Here is a 24,003-nt window from a genome sequence, read left to right on the forward strand (position 1 = left end):
TCGTTTATACCTGTTGATTATTTACTAGTCACCTGTCTTAGCACATGGATTATCGTTTATACCTGTTGATTATTTACTAGTCACCTGTCTTAGCACATGGATTATCGTTTATACCTGTTGATTATTTACTAGTCACCTGTCTTAGCACATGGATTATCGTTTATACCTGTTGATTATTTACTAGTCACCTGTCTTAGCACATGGATTATCGTTTATACCTGTTGATTATTTACTAGTCACCTGTCTTAGCACATGGATTATCGTTTATACCTGTTGATTATTTACTAGTCACCTGTCTTAGCACATGGATTATCGTTTATACCTGTTGATTATTTACTAGTCACCTGTCTTAGCACATGGATTATCGTTTATACCTGTTGATTATTTACTAGTCACCTGTCTTAGCACATGGATTATCGTTTATACCTGTTGATTATTTACTAGTCACCTGTCTTAGCACATGGATTATCGTTTATACCTGTTGATTATTTACTAGTCACCTGTCTTAGCACATGGATTATCGTTTATACCTGTTGATTATTTACTAGTCACCTGTCTTAGCACATGGATTATCGTTTATACCTGTTGATTATTTACTAGTCACCTGTCTTAGCACATGGATTATCGTTTATACCTGTTGATTATTTACTAGTCACCTGTCTTAGCACATGGATTATCGTTTATACCTGTTGATTATTTACTAGTCACCTGTCTTAGCACATGGATTATCGTTTATACCTGTTGATTATTTACTAGTCACCTGTCTTAGCACATGGATTATCGTTTATACCTGTTGATTATTTACTAGTCACCTGTCTTAGCACATGGATTATCGTTTATACCTGTTGATTATTTACTAGTCACCTGTCTTAGCACATGGATTATCGTTTATACCTGTTGATTATTTACTAGTCACCTGTCTTAGCACATGGATTATCGTTTATACCTGTTGATTAGTTATCAGTCTCAATAATAACATTCCCAGAGTTAGCATATTTTAAGTTTACCATCCCAAAATTCTTCCCTGATATCCTTTACATTTTTTGCATTATTTTCTTTAATAATTTCAGTTAACAGAAATTCAGCTACCTAATCATTTCATAGAAACCTTTAAAGAGGACAGGATTTGGGGACTGAAAACTCCCTTCATATTTCAGTTTCTAAAAGTGGGAATAGAAGTAGGAGCCAGGCAGGGAATGCTCATCCTCCTTGAATGAGTCTAAATGTGTGTGGATGTAACCTAGATGAAAAGAGAGAAAAGGTATTATGTTTGAGGAGAGTAACCTGGATTTCCTGGCTTCTGAGTGAAACAGAGCTTAGTGGTAAAGGGGAAAGAATGGTTTGAAAATGTCTTATGAGTAAAGTCAAGGGTTGGTGACAGTACAAGAGCCAAAGAAGTAGTAGCGTTGCTCCTGAAGCAGGAGTTAATGGTAGTGTATGATTCAATGTAAGGAAATTAATTCTAGTTTGATATGGGTAAGGTTGAAAATGGATGGCAAGAGATGGATAATTATTAGTGCTTATGTATCTGGCCATAAGAAGGAAGATCATGAGAGGCAAGTGTTTTGGGAGCAGCTGAGCGAATGTGTCAGTAGCTTTGATGTACAAGACTGGGTATTAGTGATTGGTGATTTGAATGTGAAGGTAAGTAATTTGGTAGTTTAGGATGTAATTGGGGTGCATAAGGTATTCAGTGTTATGAATAGAAATAGTGAACAGCTTGTAGAGTTGTGTGCTGAAAAAGGACTGGTGATTGGGAATAACAGGTTTAAAAAGAGGGATGTTCAAACATATTTGTATATGAGAAGGAGAGATGATCAGCAGGCATTATTGGATTTTATATTAATTGATAGGCATTTAAAAGAGATAATTTTGTAGGGGCAGTTGGTGGGATGTCTGGTCATTATCTTGTGGGAGCAAGGGTGAATATTTGTAGAGGTTTTTGAACAAGAGGAAATAGTGTTGGGGTGAAGAGAGTGGTGAGAGTAAGTGAGCTTGGAAAAGAGTCTTTTGTGAAGAAATGCCAGCAGAGATTAAGTGTAGAATGGCAAGAGTGTGTGCGTAAGTAAAGCAAGGGGAGTGGGTGAGGAATGGGAGTTATTTAATGAAGCAGTGATGACATGCGCAAGAGATACATCTGGCATGTGAAAGAGGAGTTGGGCAGATTTTAAAGGGTAATGAGTGGTAGGATGAAGAAGTAAAGATGCTCATGAAAGAGAAAAGAGGTATTTGAGTGGTACTTATAGAGGAGACCAGTGATTTAGAGATGTATAAGAGAAAGTGGCAGGAGGTTAAGAGGAAGGTGCAGGGGTTGAAAAAGAGGGCAAATGAGAGTTGGGTTGAGCAAGTATCACTAAATTTTAGGGAGGATGAAAAGATGTTTTGGAGGGAGGTAAATATAATGTGCAAAAAACAAAGAACAAATGGGAACATGTTTTGGAGGGAGGTAAATATAATGTGCGAAAAACAAAAGAGCAAATGGGAACATGGATGAAGGTGGCAAAAAGGGAAGTGATAACAGGAAATGAGGAGTAGATGGAATGAGTATTTTGAAGGATTTTTCAATGCGATTCATGGTAGATTGGTAGAATTAAATGGACTATGGAAAACTAATGCTACTTTTTTTCTTTTATTTATATGTTAATGATTATCCCAGAACCTATTTCTAAAAGCATCCAACTGTTATGTTACTGTAGGGCTTCCTTTTCCAGGGAATCCTACTGCCTAAGGATGTGCTATACTCAGTAGCAGGGACAGAATGGACTCCTTTGAATTCTTTTAAACTGTGATACACATAAATTGTATTGAGCAAAGTATAATGATAGTCACACAGCTCAGAACTCTGTAGCTCTTTTGTTAGAGGCAAATTTGATAAGGCAGATGTGGAAACTAGAGGCTTATATGTCCATTAAATTTTTTCTCATGAAAAATGTAATGAGTTCACATAAAGCAAATGTATGATATATGAGAGTATAGGAAGGAATTCAACATAGAGTAAACAAGATATTGTTGATCATAGTTGTTGGCGAATGGGCGAATAGAGACCTTTAGCACAAGTTTGGAAAAGACGGTAAACTAATCTGAAAAATCTGAAAATATTTATGCATGGTTATTGTTCCACTCAGTTCAGCACTGTAGGACAGCACGTATTGAACCACCTGAAAATTTCCTCATTCCTTCATACATTGCTTTTCTTGTATATGTAGATATTTCAATGATTTTTTCATTTCCATTGGGCAGGTATCCACTGGGCAAGTGTGGCAGGTGGAGGGATTGCTTTTATTGGCACAGCAATCTGTGCCCAACCTGACTGTGGTGGTATACAGCCTTGATCTCTCCCCTCTTGAACTCCAGCAGGTAAATACTTGCATCAGATTAAACTACAATCTTTTATATGCAACTGCTACCTTCTCTGCGTCATAGTAAACGGAATAAGTCACCAGAATTGTAATGTTTTTTTAACCATGTGTGGTGGATTGATGACTTACTTTTTTATTTCAGTTGGAGGATACATGCAATACATCATGTGCAGTGGTGACCTTTGATTTTAATGCATATCCATCTCATGTGAAAGATTTGCGCCTTAAAGCTTACCGTCCCATTATTATACAGGTCTGTTGCATGTTTTGTATTTATACATCCTTAGACATTTTTGCCATTTTGGTCACATTCATTTGTTAATTGGGTATCTTAGGGTAGATTGGAGTGTATATGCACTAATGTTTAATCTTGGATTCCTCTAAACAGTTAGTCTGATTTTATTTGAATTTCATATACTATGTGAGATGCTGAAGTAATGATATATGTTGTAATCTTTCTTACTTACGGGTCGATGAAGGATACTTTTATTTTTGTACAGGAGTTGTTGGTTCATGCAGGAGCAGTGTTATGGCTTGATGCAAGTGTAAGGTTGGAAGATGAAACTCAGGATGCTGATAGAGCAACAGAATGGAATGAAATGGCTTTGAAAAGTGGAGGGGTCCTCACTTGGCCATTGCCAAGTCCTGCACTTTTACCATCAGCAGCCCTTACACATCCCAATATGTTTACATTTTTTCACACTAAGAAGCACAACTATGACTTTCAGCAGGTGAGCCATTGATAGAAATTATGTCTGTTAAATTTCTCGTCGACATTTTAAACCAGGACGTGTATCAGTAGAATGACATAAGACCAGACATGGTCTTAAGAAGGCGGTGTGTCATGAAAGAAGGTAAAAGTAAGTGGTCATAACTGGAAATTTCTTAATTACCTGTAGGTGTGAAGTAGGGCTGTATGATGTTAGCATGGCTTTTTAACCTGTATATAGATTGAGTAATTAGTGAGATGGGGTGTGGTGGTGAGGTTTGGTGGCTAGTGACAATCCTGTTTGTGGGGTAGTTGGATAATGTAGTGTGATGTATGTAGTCATTAACCCATATATTAATTGTCCTTGCATTCAATGAAAGTTTTATGGATAAAGGATATGTGAGCAGTATTTATCCAATTTTTAAAGCAGAGGACCATTCAGTAATGCATACACATATCCCGAGCATACCCTCAGGTTTAAGAAATGGGATGCTTTGTAGTTGCTCTTGCTTGGACAAATGTTACCCAATGTTTTGTCAAACAAATTATACTATTTATGTACAGTATTTTATTATCTGCAAACCAGAAATGATTATTCATGTGTTGCAGTGATAGAGTCCCTTTATATTGTTTAGTTTAACTAATTTGTTAAGCTGAGTGAAACCTGAATTAGAAGTTTAGATGTGTATTTTGCTCACTTTGTTGAAGTTTAGAAAGACTTCTGGTTCCAAATCCCTTTGTATTTTTAGATGGGTGATGCTGGGACCATGATGGTGTACAACACAGAAGCTGTCCATTACCATCTGATGAAGCCATGGGTGTCCTGTGCTCTGACACACAATTGTATTAACCCTATTGGTGCCCAGGATACTGGCTGCAGGTAAGGTAGAGAAATATAGGCTTTGGAACTTAACTATGCAAACTCTGATTTGAAATTACTAGTAATTCTTAGATTTATGTGATAGAGAAATAGCGTTGTTGGAAAAACTACATCATGTACTGTGCTAGTTTCATGCTTAAGAGAAATAGCGTTGTTGGAAAAACTACATCATGTACTGTGCTAGTTTCATGCTTAAATATATATGTGTTCTTTGCAGTATTTCTTCATATATGCTAAAATGCTTCTGAATGCCTTACATGTATTTTCAAAACTTATTTTGTTTAACTGTATACTTGAATTTTCATTACATACTTTACCTTCAGTCATAATAATGGTATAGAAATTAGTGATATTGTACATCATGACATTCTTCTGTAACTTTTCACTTTTTGCTTACCAGCAGCAGTTGTTCTGTCTTGATGCATGAAATAGGATGAAAATTCAGTTATCACATCTCCTGTAAATAATGAAAGCTTACCAGGAGCAGTTGTTCTGTCTTGATGCATGAAATAGGGTGAAAATTCAGTTATCACATCTGTAAATAATGAAAGCTTATCAGGAGCAGTTGTTCTGTCTTGGTGCATTTAATAGGATGAAAATTCAGTTATCACATCTCCTGTAAATAATGAAATGTCAATGAGTTACCTCTGCGGTGTTATATAAAAAAGAATTGGGAGTTGAGAGCTCTCATTTTGTGCTCTCATGGATGAAAACATGTTGAAATGGAAAGTACATGTAGAATGCATTACAAATTATTGATGTTCTGATAATGCAGATGAAAGTCATATGGAGAGGTTGACATTACAGGAGATGGATAGATTTAATCATCGAGTGTTAAAGATGTTAGGATGCATCAGTTGATTTTAACAGATCACTACATACTGTTCACAGTGGAGGTGGGTTGTAATGAGATCTAAGGAAGAGTGCACATTGGAGGTGGATTGTATTGAGATCAAAGGAAGAATGCCTGATGAATGAATAGAAAGACTGTAATGCAAATGTAGGAGTATGGGTCTGTTGGTATGTGTGTAATTTTGTTGGTTTGTGTGTATTTCCATATGGGTATTACTGGATTCCGCCTGCTTGAGGTTATGTGAGAGAAAATTCACCTTTGGTTAGGCTGTATCATCTTCATTTGATAAAAACTAACTGTAAAGGAGTCCATCCTGTCCCTGCTACTGAGTTTAGTTTAACCTTGGAGGTACAGGAACCTATGGAAAGGGGTCTTGGGGATAACACCTGAATGCTTTTAGAAGGGTCTATGCTTATGAATAGATAGTGCTTGCATCTTTATACATTTGCTGACATGATGAGGTTTGTTATGCACGTGTTGATATTGGTATTATTGTATATGCTAGTCTTTTCATAGTTTATGTTTCATTATGTTGGTATGCATGATGTTTATATATATCATTATGTATGTGTATATGATTGTCTATTTGATTACCTCTCCATATATGTTCTTGCTCTCTTGATCTCTTGTGAAACTGTAAGGTGTTTATCCATGTGCAGTACAAGAAAAGTACATATATGGTGACAGGAGACATTGATATGCTGGATTTTCTCTTCACTGACATTGAAGTAAATAAAGCAATAACAGTGTATCATATAACATTTTGAAATTAACTTCAACTTTATGAACATGGAAGAATGTGGTACAATGAAAGGCATTGTTTGGGAACAAAATGGCTTGGACTTTCATTGTTTGACAAGGTACAGTGGAATGGAATGAGATTAAGGAATTAATCACACATGGAAATTGAAATGATATCCTTAAAATGATATCCTTAAAAGTAAAGATGTGAATACCAGTATGACAATGTTTTGTGAGAGACTAAGAGTAAAAGAAAGCTAAAGGTTTAAGTAATACTAATTGAAGAGAAAATATGTAGGTAAAAGGAAAACAGTAGGAGAAAAAATATAGGATGGATATGGAAATGGTATGAATAAAGATCAGCACTCAGTAAGGAGAGGGTAGGAGCTGGAGTTAAGGAAATGAGAATTGCTGAGAAAAGACAAAAGAGGAAATAAACACTCATTTGGTAAGGCATCTAAAGATACTCATAATCTTCTCAGATTTGAAGAATGCAGAGAAGGCCAACTTATATTTGTACTATACAGGAGTACAGTTTATTACAGAATCATACATGAAACTCTAATGCAAAGCATGAGAAGGGATATTGCATTTCTTAGCTTTGGAATTTGTTGGGGTAGATTGTTGAATTTTATGAAATAAAGTAATGAAATAGAATGCATATCAAGGACTTTTTAATGAAAAGAAAACCAATAGTATAGTAGTAATCGATACAACAGTTTCTGATGAAAAAGATGTTTTATTAGGTATTCTAGAAGCGGCAGTATTAGTTTCAGTAATGTTACGATAATGATAGTAGACATAGACATAGGGGTATAAGAAGGTATACTGATATGTTTTGCAAATAACATCAGTGTTAGTGTATTGATAGGATCAGAAGAGAAAGAAAAAATGCAAAGATTTAAGTTTTAAAGGCCTTCCTGGAGAGTTTTCATATCTGAGAAATTGAATATTTAAGCAAGTTATTGAGACCATCCTCAAGGGCACATTATGTTTATGTTTTTGTGTTCATGAAGTGTGGTTGTATTATAATCAGTTGTGTGTGCTCCACCCTTACCTGAAGCACATGAGAAAACTACATGATAGGGTAGGGCAAGAGTTTAGCATGAACACATGCTACATTCTTCCATTTTTTTTTTTTTTTTCACTACTGAATTATTGTTGCTCGTGTATCCCTCATCAGGCAAATTCTACATGATATGTTTTAAAACTTTTATATCCCACCATTAGTGATAGGTTTTGATAGTTGGATTATGTAACTATACCTTTTTGATATATTAAAAATACGTATAACAAGAACTGATATATATTTGAAGTATGCATTCACAGGTAGTTGCTCATACCATGTTCAGATTTTGAACATAGCTTTGTGTCAGATTGTTTTCTTTTACATTTGTTTATTTGGTATACAGGTATGACAAGAAGCCGTTGTTCCGCTACTCTGGCTGTCACCACTATGATGCCTCTGCATTTAATGTGGCACTAGGTGTAATGTTCTCTTATGACACTCGTCCGTACTTGGCTGCTTCATCCCCTTTCACCCGAGTATCCAGGAAAGCACAGCAGGAAGTGGACAATATGCAAGGGGAAGAGGGAACTAACACATCCATTAAAGATAACTCTGTTAGGAAATACAGTGGTAAAAGGACAGAAAAGACAGTCAGTTTGAACTCCTCTCACTCTGTACCATCCTTTAGGCTTAGTCATCAAAATATAATGCCTAGTACTGGTAGCAAAGTTATAATACAAAATAATGTGAAGATGGTACGAGATACAGATAGTGAAAATGACAGAAGAGAAGCAGCTGCAGCTCCTTATAGTGCACATAGTGGTGCCGTTATCGTTGATGAAGGTACACATTGACCCATGTTTCTCGATGGTATAGGTTTATCTTTTTGCCATTATTGCCTAGTGTTGTTACTTCTACCTCTTGAATTCCAGCTTTGTAGATATATTTGTTTTTTATAAAGATTCAGATTGTGTCACAATGGTATGCATGGTTTGATGTTACAAAATATTATTTTTACTTGGCAGAATTAATGTTTTGTATATTCTATAAGATTTGATTATGTATACAGTGTACTAAGCAATAGAATCAGCTTTTCCAAGTAGTTGTGGCAGTGGCATTCAAGTAATGATTGAATGAATATTTATCTACATAATTTTGCTGGTGTTATTCCAGGATCAATTTGACTATATGGCATTTAGGTATCATAGTCCTTATAAACCAAAGAAATGAATGTGTGGAAGAAATAACTTCCATGCAATAGTGTATGCATTTGAATGTTGCTTGAGCTAAGTCAAAAACACTTCTTTTTAGGTATAGTTCATCTTGATTTTCATCATCAGAAAGTCCAGTTACAGTCATGAAATTTCCATCATCAAAAACCATTCACTCTTCCAGTCATCCATTTTCGTCTCGTTCCTTTATTCAGCAGTTCAGGAGGGGATTTAGATATTCCCTGTTTTGTATTAAAGTTTTTGGTATTACTATCTAGATAAAATTCTTTCAGGTTTCTTGTGACTCTGAATAGTGTATTTGGGTCTGTCATTGGTGTAAGCCCCAGTCCATAATGTAACCCTAAAGTTTTGTAGGTGTTTTTCTGATGAATAGTAGCACATCGAGTTGCTTTACATTTTCTAACTTTGTGAATGAACTGTGTTTAGCAAATTGTGTTTGAAAGGAATATTATCGAATTATTTACTTCTGAGGAGAATTTTGGTATGGAAGATGATAGGATTTGTATTGGTTTTTTACTGACAACTGGAAGCTGTAATGGCATGGGTAGAATGACGACTGCGATACTCAAATTGAATCTTCCGTTCTGTACATAGTGGTAGAAATTTTTGTCTGCCATGATATGCTTCTTCACATCATATTGATTCATAAACTAGTAAATTTTTCATTTCTAGGGGGTTTGATGTCCCTGTCAGGTAAAAGAAATGATGCTTGGGACAGTAGTTCATTACTGTTTATCATTAAGCTCAGAATTTGTTGAAGGGCTCATGTTTATGACGAAGTGAACATATGATGTGAGAATTAACAAAAGTTATGGATTTAATGATCTTATTAAATGTCTAATGTGAATAGTCTAAAAATGTGTATATGATATGTATAATATTTTTATGTAGGATATTTTTATGTCAGGTTTAGGTTAATGGATTATTAAACATCTGCTGTACAAGAAAATTAGTGAGAGGGATATCATATCTCCACAGAAGATTTCAAAACAATCAAAATGAGACTGTCAGCATCAGCTTGAAAAGCTTTGCATGTGATGCAAGTTGTTTGCGCTCTGTGTCTTGTATTTCAGTAAGCTTTCATACAAAGTAAGATTGCTCTTCATCAAATTGTTGAGATTATGAGCACTACCAGTGGTTTTTGGAAAATTAAACAATCTGGTATTTTACTTCAGAGAACATTAAATGCAAGTGACTTTTGAAAGAAATGAATGATGTAAAGCTTGGATGATGGTTAGCACTTAAAAGTATTTATTTTAGCATGTTTATTTAGTTTATTTATCTTTCAGATTCATATGTTACTGGTATATTGATCAGATTTACATCATCCCTGCAGATCTTATTCAGTATGTCATTGGTCTGCAGCAGATGTATGAATAACAACTACAAAAAGTATGTGGAGGATGATTAGTGCTTATGCATATTTATGCATTTTCAAGTGAATCTGGTGCTTTTGTCTTATGTGTATGTTCTTGAGCTGTGTTTTGGTAATAGCCATAGAATTCAAACCTACAACAACAATGATCAATATTATAACTGATTATCATCTTTATGTAAACGGTTTTAAGTGGCACCTCTTAACCTCTCCTTGTTAGCAGAAGCACAGTTGTCAATAGATATTTGGAGTGAGCCTAGAAAACACTTGCAATGTGTCCTGACACATAGGATTTTGTTGAGTGCTTGTTTGTGTCTACAGGTCGAGGACTAAAGAGGTGTTTAATGATATCTTGCTGGCAGCTAAGTATATTGCAGAGTATTACTATTTAGTGTTGTTTCCCTTATGATTATTTCCTCTAGTCATTGTTAGTCTTTCATTTCTGTATATTGTAGGTCATATTGATAGGGTTAAGTCTTTAGAGACTGTGTCCTCACAAAGTGATAACTTCCATTTGTATAATTTGTAACTGAGCATATCTTTTCACTTCAATGATATTTTTCATGATTTCAGTTATTATTGTAAGAACTACTCCTTTGATTTTTATTGTCTGTTCTGAACAGTTTTGGCTTTGTCACAAATTTTGGTGCTCATATAAAGTTGCTAGTAGCCTCAGTCAGATAAGTTGATGTTTTTTCATTTGCAGCTCTTATTTGTAGCCTCTAGTCATCATAGCACTGTTAGTTTTTCTTACATTTCATTTGCAGCATTACCTTTCCTCCTACATCAGCTCTTCACTCTGCATAGCATTTTCTTTCCTTTTTTTTTATCCAGTATCCATTAGCACTAGTCTTATCTATTATTATTTTTGAAACTTTTTTTTTGCAAAAATATACTTACAGATGTAAGTGAAATCACTTCTTATTTATTTTTAGGATGTAAACCTGAAGTTCTCTGTGAACTTCATTTGCTAAAAAATGTTAAGTCTTGCTGAATTCTGTCTATATTATGTATATTTCTGGTGCTTTGTTCCTCCTAGGAGCTCATGGGGGAGAACACGAAAGTGTCCTGGTTAACTTATCCTTACATGTCTCTGGCATTTTCCATCCTTCTCATTCCTTCCAAGGTCCTTCTCCTCATTTATATATACTCTCATTTCCCCTCTCAGGATGCCAGCAGTCTGCCCTTTACTCTGTTTGCAGTGCTGCAGTCATCTATATTCACCAACCTATCATGCATCCTCTCCACCTGATTGTACTACTTTGTGGTACTTCTCATTAATACCAATTCCTTTGTCTTTTCTTATCTGACTTCCCACATCACCGCCATCCTTGTCTTTTCCTGTCCGTCTTCCTACGTTTCTTCAAATTTGCTTTCTTCCATCTGCAACACCAGACGCACCCTTCAAGTAGCTCGTTTCAGTATCCTTCATCTACTTCGTTTGATTTTCTTGTTTCATATTGGTAAGTTCGGGCTGACTGATGTTTCTGCCTTTTGTTACATCTTTCCCTTTCACATTTCTCCCCAAGGATCCAGTCACCATCCTCGGTTGGGTAACTCTCTTATATTTCTCTTTCCTTTAAACCATACTTACTTGTTCAATTGTATTGAACATCTTTTTCTTTCTTTTCTTTTAAATTATTCGCCATTTCCCGCGTTAGCGAGGTAGCGTTAAGAACAGAGGACTAGGCCTTTTTTGGAATATCCTCACCTGGTCCCCTCTGTTCCTTCTTTTGGAAAATGAAAAAAAAAAACGAGAGGGGAGGAATTCCAGCCCCCCGCTCCCTCCCCTTTTAGTCGCCTTCTACGACACACAGGGAATACGTGGGAAGTATTCTTAATCCCCTATCCCCAGGGATATTGAACATAGGTACTTGAATTCTGTTTTGTTGTCCAGTTGTTCACCATCCAGCCTTATCTTGCACTATAGCTTGGTGTTTTTCTTTAGTCCATATGGCATTTCAGACTTAACTGCTTCACTCCTCCCCCATTACCCTTACTGCGATCCACCCCCCCCCTTTTTTTTTTATCATATAGAACTCATTTTACATCCTCTGTAATTTTTCTTTGCTTTGCGCTAGCATTGCCGAATGAGCCACAAGTAAGATAGTCACTGATGACTAAGTTTATCAGTCCAACTCAAGCTTTGTTCCTTCTCTGTTTTTACTCTTTCACTGCTGCATCCATGTGTATGGATTGAGAAGTCATGATAACATAACACACCCTTGTGTTGATTCCGTGTCTGTCTTATATTTTTCACTCAACATACTGTTCATTTTCACACACATGGTTTACTACTTATGTGAAATGGTCTTGTTACATCCAGAAGCTTTCCTCATACACCAAAGATTTTTAGTACCTCTGTCCACTTTATCATATGTCTTGGTCCTTGAATGATGTACTAAACTCAACAACTGAAATTCCTGTTGTTCACTTATCCTTCATTTTATCTTCGGTTCTCATATACACCTCCCCTTTTATGCTTAGTAAGCTGATTCTTTTATAGTATGCTGAGAGGTGCAACTGGAGGGATGTCTGATCATTATCTTGTGGAGGCGATGGTGAAGATTTGTAGGGGTTTTCAGAAAAGAAGAGAGAATGTTGGGGTGAAGAGAGTGGTGAGAGGAAGTGAGCTTGGGAAGGAGACTTATGTGAGGAAGTACCAGGAGAGACTGAGTACAGAATGGAAAAAGGTGAGAACAAAGGAGGTAAGGGGAGTGGGGGAGGAATGAGATGTATTTAGGGAAGCAGTGATGGCTTGCGCAAAAGATGCTTGTGGCATGAGAAGCGTGGGAGGTGGGTTGATTAGAAAGGGTAGTGAGTGGTGGGATGAAGAGGTAAGATTAATTGGTGAAAGAGAAGAGAGAGGCATTTGGATTATTTTTTGCAGGGAAAAAATGCAAATGAGTGGGAGATGTATAAAAGAAAGATGCAGGAGGTCAAAAGAAAGGTGCAAGAGGTGAAAAAGAGGGCAAATGAGAGTTGGGGTGAGAGAGTATCATTAAATTTTAGGGAGAATAAAAAGATGTATTCCATGTGTGGCGAGGTGGCGATGGGAATGAATAAAGGCAAACAGTGTGAATTGTGTGCATGGGTATATATGTATGTGTCTGTGTGTGTATATATATGTGTACATTGAGATGTATAGGTATGTATATTTGCGTGTGTGGACGTGTATGTATATACATGTGTATGGGGGTGGGTTGGGCCATTTCTTTCGTCTGTTTCCTTGCGCTACCTCACAAACGCAGGAGACAGCAACAAAGCAAAATAAATAAATAAAAAAAGATGTTTTGGAAGGGGGTAAATAAAGTGCGTAAGACAAGGGAGCAAATGGGAACTTCAGTGAAGGGGGCTAATGGGAAGGTGATAACAAGTAGTGGTGATGTGAGAAGGAGGTGGAGTGAGTATTTTGAAGGTTTGTTGAATGTTTGATGATAGAGTGGCAGATATAAGGTGTTTTGGTCGAGGTGGTGTGCAAAGTGAGAGGATTAGGGAAAATTATTTGGTAAACAGAGAAGAGGTAGTAAAAGCTTTGCGGAAGATGAAAGCCGGCAAGGCAGCAGGTTTGGATGGTATTGCAGTGGAATTTACTAAAAAATGGGGTGACTGTATTGTTGACTGGTGATTCATGGTGAGGTGCCTGAGGATTGGTGGAATGCTTGCATAGTGCCATTGTACAAAGGCAAAGGGGATAAGAGTGAGTGCTCAAATTACAGAGGTATAAGTTTGTTTAGTATTCCTGGTAAATTATATGGGAGGGTATTGATTGAGAGGGTGAAGGCATGTACAGAGCATCAGATTGGGGAAGAGCAGTGTTGTTTCAGAAATGGTAGAGGATGTGTGGATCAGGTGTTTGCTTTGAAGAATGTGTGTGAGAAATACTTAGAAAAGCAATTGGATTTGTATGTAGCATTTATGGATCTGGAGAAGGCATATGATAGAGTTGATAGAGATGCTCTGTGGAAGGTATCAAGAATATATGGTGTGGGAGGCATGTTGTTAGAAGCAGTGAAAAGTTTTTATCGAGGATGTAAGGCATGTGTACGTGTAGGAAGGTAGGAAAGTGATTGGTTCTCAGTGAATGTAGGATTGTGGCAGGGGTGTGTGATGTCTCCATGGTTGTTTAATTTGTTTATGGATGGGGTTGTTAGGGAGGTGAATGCAAGAGTTTTGGAAAGGGGCAAGTATGCAGTCTGTTGTAGATGAGAGAGCTTGGGAAGTGAGTCAGTTGTTGTTCGCTGATGATACAGCGCTGGTGGCTGATTCATGTGAGAAACTGCAGAAGCTGGTGACTGAGTTTGGTAAAGTGTGTGAAAGAAGAAAGTTAAGAGTAAATGTGAATAAGAGCAAGGTTATTAGGTACAGTAGGGTTGAGGGTCAAGTCAATTGGGAGGTAAGTTTGAATGGAGAAAAACTGGAGGAAGTAAAGTGTTTTAGATATCTGGGAGTGGATCTGGCAGCAGATGGAACCATGGAAGCGGAAGTGAATCATAGGGTGGGGGAGGGGGCGAAAATTCTGGGAGCCTTGAAGAATGTTTGGAAGTCGAGGACATTATCTCGGAAAGCAAAAATGGGTATGTTTGAAGGAATAGTGGTTCCAACAATGTTGTATGGTTGCGAGGCGTGGGCTATGGATAGAGTTGTGTGGAGGAGGGTGGATGTGCTTGAAATGAGATGTTTGAGGACAATATGTGGTGTGAGGTGGTTTGATCGAGTAAGTAATGTAAGGGTAAGAGAGATGTGTGGAAATAAAAATAGTGTGGTTGAGAGAGCAGAAGAGGGTGTTTTGAAATGGTTTGGTCACATGGAGAGAATGAGTGAGGAAAGATTGACCAAGAGGATATATGTGTCAGAGGTGGAGGGAATGAGGAGAAGCGGGAGACCAAATTGGAGGTGGAAAGATGGAGTGAAAAAGATTTTGAGTGATCAGGGCCTGAACATGCAGGAGGGTGAAAGGCATGCAAGGAATAGAGTGAATTGGAACGATGTGGTATACCGGGGTCGATGTGCTGTCAGTGGATTGAACCAGGGCATGTGAAGCGTCTGGGGTAAACCATGGAAAGTTGTGTGGGGCCTGGATGTGGAAAGGGAGCTGTGGTTTCGGTGCATTATTACATGACAGCTAGAGACTGAATGTGAACGAATGGGGCCTTTGTTGTCTTTTCCTATTGCTACCTCGCACACATGAGGGGTGGGAGGGGGTTGTTATTCCATGTGTGGCGAAGTGGCGATGGGAATGAATAAAGGCAGACAGTATGAATTATGTACATGTGTATATATGTATATGTCTGTGTGTGTATATATATGTATACATTGAGATGTATAGGTATGTATATACATGTGTATGTGGATGGGTTGGGCCATTCTTTCGTCTGTTTCCTTGCGCTACCTCGCTAACGCAGGAGACAGCGACAAAGGCAAAATAAATAAATAAATAATATATAAAATTAATAAATATCAACATCTCTTGTATGAAGTTACTAACACAGTTCTCTTTTACCCCATGCCTTGTATGCTTAGTAAGCAGACTCTTCTATAGTTTTTACACTTTATCAACATCTTTTGTATGAAGTTACTAACACAGTTCTCTTGCACCCCATTCCTTGTATGCTTAGTAAGCTGATTCTTCTATAGTTTTTCCTCATTATCAATATCTTTTGTATAAATGCACTTATGCTGCTCCTGTCCAGTCTTCTGGCACACTACCATTTCTCCATGAACATGCACATCATGTACCAAATATTTTGCCACTACTTAAATCTCCATTCTTCACTATTTTGTTGTTCATCCTGCCACTCCAAGGGCTTCTTGCATTTTTAAACTGCCTTTAGCAGTTGCTTTTATTTCCTCAGTTTTCCATTTTCCACATGGCAAGCTAGTGCTAAGAACTGACAAGGAACAATATCTTGCTCATCCACACTCGAGCTTTTATCTATAATGCACCATAACTACAACAAAGTCCCACAGACCTTTCCATGGTTTCCCCAGATCTTTTCATCTGCCCCGGTTCATCCCTGTGACTACATATTACCCTCTGTATGCAACATTTGCATCAGTTTACTTTATCCCATACTTACCCCCCCCCCCTTACATTTTCAAGCCACTGTAACTTAAAGCCTCTTTCACTCCATCCTTCCATCTTCTATACAGAAGATGGTCCAACCTTTGCTCCCTTCACTTCTGACACATGTATCCTCTCATACCATGTGCAGTATTATCCTCAAGCATGTGATTTCCAGTATGTCCTTCTTCTTCTGTTCTTTTGTACGTAGGGCCCATGATCTGGACCCATTGAGCACCGCTGGGCCTACCATACCATCAAACATACCCATCTTTAAACTCACGGACAGTGACCTGTCTTTTCTTCCTCACACTTGTCAGTGCACCGAGGACCTTTTCCCCCCACAACCACCCAGTGGTTCACTTTGCCTACCCATCATAGTTTTATATATTTCCAGTACTGGAATTTTCCTTTCCCCTCACTTGATCCCTGTTCATGGTATTACAACCTCATTTCCATCTTTTGATGTTAGCCCTTTCAATTTTTCATTCTGTTAATGTAACATCTGGTGTCAAAAGGCATCCTTCTCCATCTCTTATTCTTTCACTTATACTTTTTCTCTATTTTCTTTTTTATGCTTCCTTCTGACAAAGTTCATTGTCTGGGGTCGTCATCCATTATTTTCTTTCCTTCCCTTTTTTCTTTTCACACTTGTATTACACTGCTTCTCCTCCTGTTCCTTGGCAGATTTTCTGAATTTGCCTAAGAACAAAGATAATGGGTAATGGTTAACATATTCCCAGTGCATGTATTTTAAGTAAGAGTAAGACATTGTTCAGGAATAAAGTATGGAAAACTGTGCTTTTTGACATACATTGAATATCTGGCCCAGGTTAGGTGGCACTGAAGTATATTTTGGCTCTTGGTAGGTGGATCGAAAGTAAGTTTTGAACAGCCACTGTCGAAAACTTACTTTTGAAGAGTTGCTCATTGCAGAAATAGTGTCATTAATATTAGATCTTTGATTCTAGAGAGCCTTGAGTACCAGGCATTTTGATGAAAGCTGTACTTGCTTCACTGATCACGTATTTTCATGTAAATTATACACTTTTTTAATTATTTAGGATTTGTAATTGACAAGATGATATGAGTTATTTGATGACAATAATGGTTCTCTGGTGATATGAGAAGGGGAGGAGGTAATCATGGAAAGTGGTTTGATTCTTATCAGCTTATTTTGAATGGCATTTGTTCATTCCATTTGTTAGAGAGAATTGTTATGGTGTTAATTGCTGTGGTATGATATTAGTCATGGCTACTCACAAACTGCTGTATTTGTTATCAGTTAATCGCTTTACCTGCAAGGTGTCTGTATGAAACCTTGAAATGTAGAGTTAATTTTTGATATTTAGATGTTGCATAATGTAACAATGTTAATCCTGATACCTACATCGGAATGTTAGGTGAGTTGTAGACAGCCATTCAAATGTAAGCCCATTCTTCTTCCATGTTTGGCCATTATTTACCTGTTCCTTTCTAAACCTTGCAAAGGCAGAGAAAATTTATGAAAAAGGGTTCAAATTTAATTTGATTGCACATATTACATCTTTTCTTACTTGTCGCTTTACAAGTGACCATGCTATTTTTTCTTTTTTGTATAACGTGTACCTCCTCAGTCATGTGGAGCAAAGCATTGAGGATTAAGATGACAGTCTTTTACTGAAGTAGATAACCTGCCCTAAACTGAAAAGTGATAAAAATGTAAAAGCTGTATACTTAAGCACCTTTTCAAGTGGTTTCACTGTGAGTTGCTGACATTCAACTTTTTTGGATATGTGTGGGGACACACAATAACATAAACAGTTTTTAGAGTGAATTATATATCTGAAAACTGATGCTTCACATAAGAGAAGACTTCTGCGGGTGGATTCTTCAATTTATGTGAGATAGAGAAAACATAATCACATTTGGAGAACTCCTTTCATTCCTTTAATATTGTTTGCCATCTTTTCTGTGGAGAATCTGAAGTAATAAAATTTTCGTGATACCAGATTCCTTCCTTTATTTATGCCTTGCATGAGTATGCTCCTGTGGCAGTTTTACCATATTTATTTGGTTTTGTTTCTTAATGAAATATTTTGTTGCATGGGAGCAGTGCTTTACAATTTTGGCCACAGACAAATGCAACTGTTGTGTTGGTTGAGGCATCACATTTTTCTGCTTCAAGAATAGTTACATTTTCTTATATTCATAGTCTTCATTTTTATTATTAGGTACAGAGAATATTTGTCTTTTAGTCTTTACTAGTTGAAATATTTGAGAGGAAGTAGGCTGAACTAGGGGTGCCTTCCTTTCTTCAAAATAGTTTCCTAGCAAGTGGGGAGTGGGTGAACCATGAGGTTTGGGTATTTTAAAAGTGCTCTTTAGAAAGGATTTGGTGGTTTTACAGAGGGTGTTCAAATGCAAGTCATAGCAGCATTTCTTGGTGAATTTTCCTGTGGATTTCTCTTTGATGAACTTGCATTTACAACATTGTGTGCATGATGATAATTTTTTCTCCAGTTACATTCCTAAAGTTTAATGTGTGGTGAGAAAGAGATTGCTTCTTGAGAATATGTAGTTGAGAACCATAGCCATGAAGATCTTGCAACAGGTTTTGAATGCACTTTATGTCTGTTGTACTGTCTACTTTGGACTGGGACCCATCGCCTTCTTGTTTATTTTTGAGATTATATGCTGCATTCTTCAGAGAATTTTCGTGATGGAAACACAATATTTTTTATGATATTTTGTTTTGGTGTTTCCCTTTTTGTTGTTGCTTCTGAAATGGCTTAGAGGATAGGTATACCTCTGATTGTGGTACAATGTAATCATATGGATCATGTCTTTTATCTCCATCTTCCAACTTACTTGTATGGCAACATCCATAAGTTCTGCCAAAAAACTTAATATGTATTGTACGGTACGTATATGAAACCCTGTTTTCAGTATGTGGCACACATTTACATTTCTTAAACTCGGATTACGTGTGAATTCATTCATTTGTATATGTTCAGTTTTTTGTTCCCATTCTCATCAGTATTCAGATCCTTAGATGGTATGAAGCACTCATGGACATTATAAACATATTACCAGTCCCAAGTTTTCTTTGTTAAACTTTCACACACTTTTTCTTCCCCAGCCCTTCCTCAAAGACTTCAGAGACTTAATTTCCCATATGGATTTCTGTGGCAAAGCTAGAATTTTTATCTCATGTCAATTTGACTTGTGTAAGATATATAAGTTGCACTGAAACGTCTGTCTGTCAACACAAGCAATATGTCCAGTAAAGTTTACTTCAGGTCATGTATCTACTCTTGTACATTAGAAAAAAAGCTGTAACGTTTTTCTTCTTAAACCCTTTCACTCATGAGGGGGTGAGCCCTCCTGGTACCCTCAAGGTGATTGACACCCATGCGGTCTGCCTTGCTTGAATGTTTAGGATGATTATAAATTCTTGATGCTGATTTTGGTGTTATGTTGTTTATTTTTGTGCCTGTGTTTATATATGATTGCTCCTTGATATTAAATTTTAAACCAACATCACCATAAAAGCAAATTTATTGAGATGCATGCTACTGCAAGCATGTGAATGTTAATAATTTAAGATGATGCTGTTTTTAATCGTAAATTTTTTGACATGCATTTGTTTGTAGTTGTTTGCTCAATAATACTACACCAAATAGTATATTATAGTTACAATGAGTTTGTTGAGATGCTTGCTATCTCTAGTGTGTAGATATTAATGACAATCAGACATTTGTGATGCTGTTTTTGGTTAGTTTTTTACATACATTTTTTCATAACTGGCTGCTCTGTGACATTGTATACGCCAAATACTAAATCATATACAAACAGCACTTTTATAAAATGAGTTTGTTGATTGCTTCAATTTTTTTTTTATACTTAATTGCTGTTTCCCACATCAAGTGAGGTAGCACCAGGGAACAGACAAAGAATGGCCCATCCACTTATATACGCACTTATATATATGAGGATGAGAGAGCTTGGGAAGTGAGTCAGTTGTTGTTCGCTGATGATACAGCGCTGGTGGCTGATTCATGTGAGAAACTGCAGAAGCTGGTGACTGAGTTTGGTAAAGTGTGTGGAAGAAGAAAGTTGAGAGTAAATGTGAATAAGAGCAAGGTTATTAGGTACAGTAGGGGTGAGGGTCAAGTCAATTGGGAGGTGAGTTTGAATGGAGAAAAACTGGAGGAAGTGAAGTGTTTTAGATATCTGGGAGTGGATCTGTCAGCGGATGGAACCATGGAAGCGGAAGTGGATCATAGGGTGGGGGAGGGGGCGAAAATTTTGGGAGCCTTGAAAAATGTGTGGAAGTCGAGAACATTATCTCGGAAAGCAAAAATGGGTATGTTTGAGGGAATAGTGGTTCCAACAATGTTGTATGGTTGCGAGGCGTGGGCTATGGATAGAGATGTGCGCAGGAGGATGGATGTGCTGGAAATGAGATGTTTGAGGACAATGTGTGGTGTGAGGTGGTTTGATCGAGTAAGTAACGTAAGGGTGAGAGAGATGTGTGGAAATAAAAAGAGCGTGGTTGAGAGAGCAGAAGAGGGTGTTTTGAAATGGTTTGGGCACATGGAGAGAATGAGTGAGGAGAGATTGACCAAGAGGATATATGTGTCGGAGGTGGAGGGAACGAGGAGAAGAGGGAGACCAAATTGGAGGTGGAAAGATGGAGTGAAAAAGATTTTGTGTGATCGGGGCCTGAACATGCAGGAGGGTGAAAGGAGGGCAAGAAATAGAGTGAATTGGAGTCATGTGGTATACAGGGGTTGACGTGCTGTCAGTGGATTGAAGCAAGGCATGTGAAGCGTCTGGGGTAAACCATGGAAAGCTGTGTAGGTATGTATATTTGCGTGTGTGGACGTGTGTATGTACATGTGTATGGGGGGGGGGTTGGGCCATTTCTTTCGTCTGTTTCCTTGCGCTACCTCGCAAACGCGGGAGACAGCGACAAAGTATAAAAAAAAAAAAAAAAATATATATATATATATAAAAACTTGAAAGCCCATATACATATCAAAGTATATACATATACCTACACATAAACAGACATATACATATATAGACATGTACATATTCATACTTGCTTGACTTCGTCCATTCCTGTCGCTACCCCACCCATCAGGATATAGCATTGCAGTCCCATGGTTCAGCGAGGTAGCCCCAGGAAGACAGTCAAAAAAGGCCACTTTCATTCACACTCAGTCTCTAACTGTCATGTTTACTACACCAAAACCACAGCTCCCTGTTCACATCCAGGCCCCACAGACCTTTCCATGGTTTACTGCAGACATTTTGCACTCCCTGGTTCAGTCCATCGACAGCACGTCAACCCCAGTATACCACATCGTTTCAATTCACTCTATTCCTTGCACACCTCTCACCCTCCTGTATGTTTTGGCCCCGATTGCCCAAAATCATTTTCACTCCACCCTTCCACTTCCTATTTGGTTTCCTCCACCTCTGACACATATCCTCTTTGTCAGCCTTTCCTCACTCATTCTTTCCATATGTCCAAACCATTTCAATACATCCTCTTCTGCTCTCTAAACCATGCTCTTTTTTATTTTTATTGCCACAAGTCTCTCTTACCTTTTCATTATTTACTCAATCAAACCACCTTACACCACATATTGTACTCAAACATTTCATTTCCAACACATCCACCGTAGCCTAAGTCAAGTACCCATTTTATCAACCAACCCCTAGGGATGGATGAACAGGTGGATTGACTGTGGACTGACTGCCACAACCAAGATTCAAACCTATGCGCTCGACCCTGGGTGGCCCATGAATGCGTTGTGGTCAGGAACGCTTACCGCTATACCATGGGAGTCCACAAGTTTGTAGCATTTTCAATATAACCCTCATACATTATAATAAGTACGCTCAATAGATTTTCCCTGCTAACCTTTTTTCGATTAAAAATATATAGATTTTTCCAAAAAAATATAGCCTATACTTGCCTGTCTTTCTAGAAGATGTAATTGGTTTTCATTTCTTTCATAAAAAATCTGTGATGAAGAAGTTATGCATCAGTACTTTATAAATCTTTATATCACACCATATGTTGTACTTGAAGGCACAGTGAATGTCACTACGTAGAAAACTGATTTTTCTTAGTAGTCACTTTCCTCTTATAGCATTAATAAGTCTGAAGGCTTTAGATAACCTATATCTTTTTCTTCAGTATTATTTTTTATATTGCAGCTGCTGTGATTATTTTTGTAATAATATGTTTTGTGCAGCAGTTTTTGAGTGGCTTGGATATGTTGCATCAAATTTTATACAGTACATTTCTAACATCCATCATTATTTCTACTTATGAAGGCTTAATGAATTCTTCATCTCTTATGCATAAGTCTTTTGGGATCAAAAAAATATTTTGAACTTACTAATTACCATCAAAGAGTAGTTTTTCCTCCCAAAGTACTTATGCATGAGACACTGTTAAAACTTTGTGGTACTGCATTGTTATAAGAATAGTAACTCCAATGTCATTTTGTGTTTAACCATCAAAATGTTTTATCATAATAATGTCATTTTGTTAAGAGATTGCATGAACTTTTGTGTTAGTGTGGCAGAAATCGTTATTTAGAAAAATGTATAAGGTCTCATGTTAATGTATAGAGTAGAGTCTTTATTGTATAGGGTGTCCCCTCAAAATTCCAGTTTTGAAATATTTACATCATTGCTCAGGTTCCATCAATGAGTGTCTTAGAATTGAATTGCACTATGCACCTGCATTTAGCTGTGGAAGTTTGTTATGTCTCGGAGAGATGGAACTTGGCTTAGAGCCATACATGTTCAGTATGTTTTTTTTGGTCCACCTTATACAGTGTAGTTCATTAATATGACATACAGGCTAAGAGAGCTCATGGAGCAAAAAGTGGAGCAAGTCTTAAAAATGAAAAGAATAAAGGAATATTACTGTGTATAAAACTTATGAATTTATGTACAAAGTATGTGGTATATAAGAGTGTTACAGGTAGGACTAAGTAGATGTATGTAAGGGGATCATCACTTTCAGAAAGAATTGATTGAGAAAGTAAAATTATCCAGTGAGTAGGTAACAATGAATCAATTAACGGGTAGATTTTTTTACGTATAAGATTGGAGGTTAGGGTATGGTTAAAATCATTGCTCAAAATCCCTTGTTTGGGAATCAGTTGGACAGGATAATCTGGGAATGTTTCTGCGGTCAAGTTTGGTGGCCTTATCACAAGTAACAATTGAATGTTTTAGTTTATAGTCAGTAGTTGGTAAACAGTGTGGAAAAAGTCCTATGATATTGTCAGGCCTATCAGTATATGATCTTAAGGTAATTAAGGCTTTCATTTCCCAGCAAGTTGTAGACTACCTCTGTTGAAGTGTGTAAGATGTCACAAATCAAGATAAAAGCCCGGGCCTTGTCTAGCAAAGTAGGTTGTTTTTACTTTAATTCCTATGGGACAACTCCCTTGACAGTTGTGTTTGCCCAGTACAGACAAACCTCGCAAGTGTTGTTGGCGCTTGGTATGAACGAACCTCGCAACAGTTAATGGCCTCATTTTTCTGCCAGCATATGAAGGATCCCGTGCTATCCTTACTGACTAGGGCTGTACACAGATGTCACCCCCAACTCCAATTAGCATACAGAAATAGCAAATGGTTGTTGTTACAAAGAGATAACTGTGATGGGAAGACACCACATGCTCTTTCCACCTGTCCCTAACATACTGCACAGCTTAAACAAATGAGTTTATATGTGGTTCGAGATGGTGAGAAGAGCCAAA

At 37.3% G+C, this 24,003-nt stretch overlaps 1 protein-coding gene across 1 annotated transcript in view; it reads left to right on the forward strand.

The window, feature by feature from the left end:
* Positions 1-20,194, forward strand: part of LOC139762818 (uncharacterized) — a 40,660-nt gene extending 20,466 nt beyond the window's left edge. Inside the window, exons 2-6 of the mRNA XM_071687974.1 lie at positions 3,241-3,357; positions 3,502-3,612; positions 3,860-4,090; positions 4,818-4,948; positions 7,955-20,194. Coding sequence (XP_071544075.1) covers positions 3,241-3,357; positions 3,502-3,612; positions 3,860-4,090; positions 4,818-4,948; positions 7,955-8,405 — 1,041 coding nt within the window. The 3' untranslated portion in view covers positions 8,406-20,194. The remainder of the gene's footprint in view (positions 1-3,240; positions 3,358-3,501; positions 3,613-3,859; positions 4,091-4,817; positions 4,949-7,954) is intronic.
* Positions 20,195-24,003: the final 3,809 nt, after the last annotated feature.

The sequence above is a fragment of the Panulirus ornatus genome, chromosome 44 (assembly GCF_036320965.1).
Source record: "Panulirus ornatus isolate Po-2019 chromosome 44, ASM3632096v1, whole genome shotgun sequence".
Lineage (NCBI taxonomy): Eukaryota > Metazoa > Arthropoda > Malacostraca > Decapoda > Palinuridae > Panulirus > Panulirus ornatus.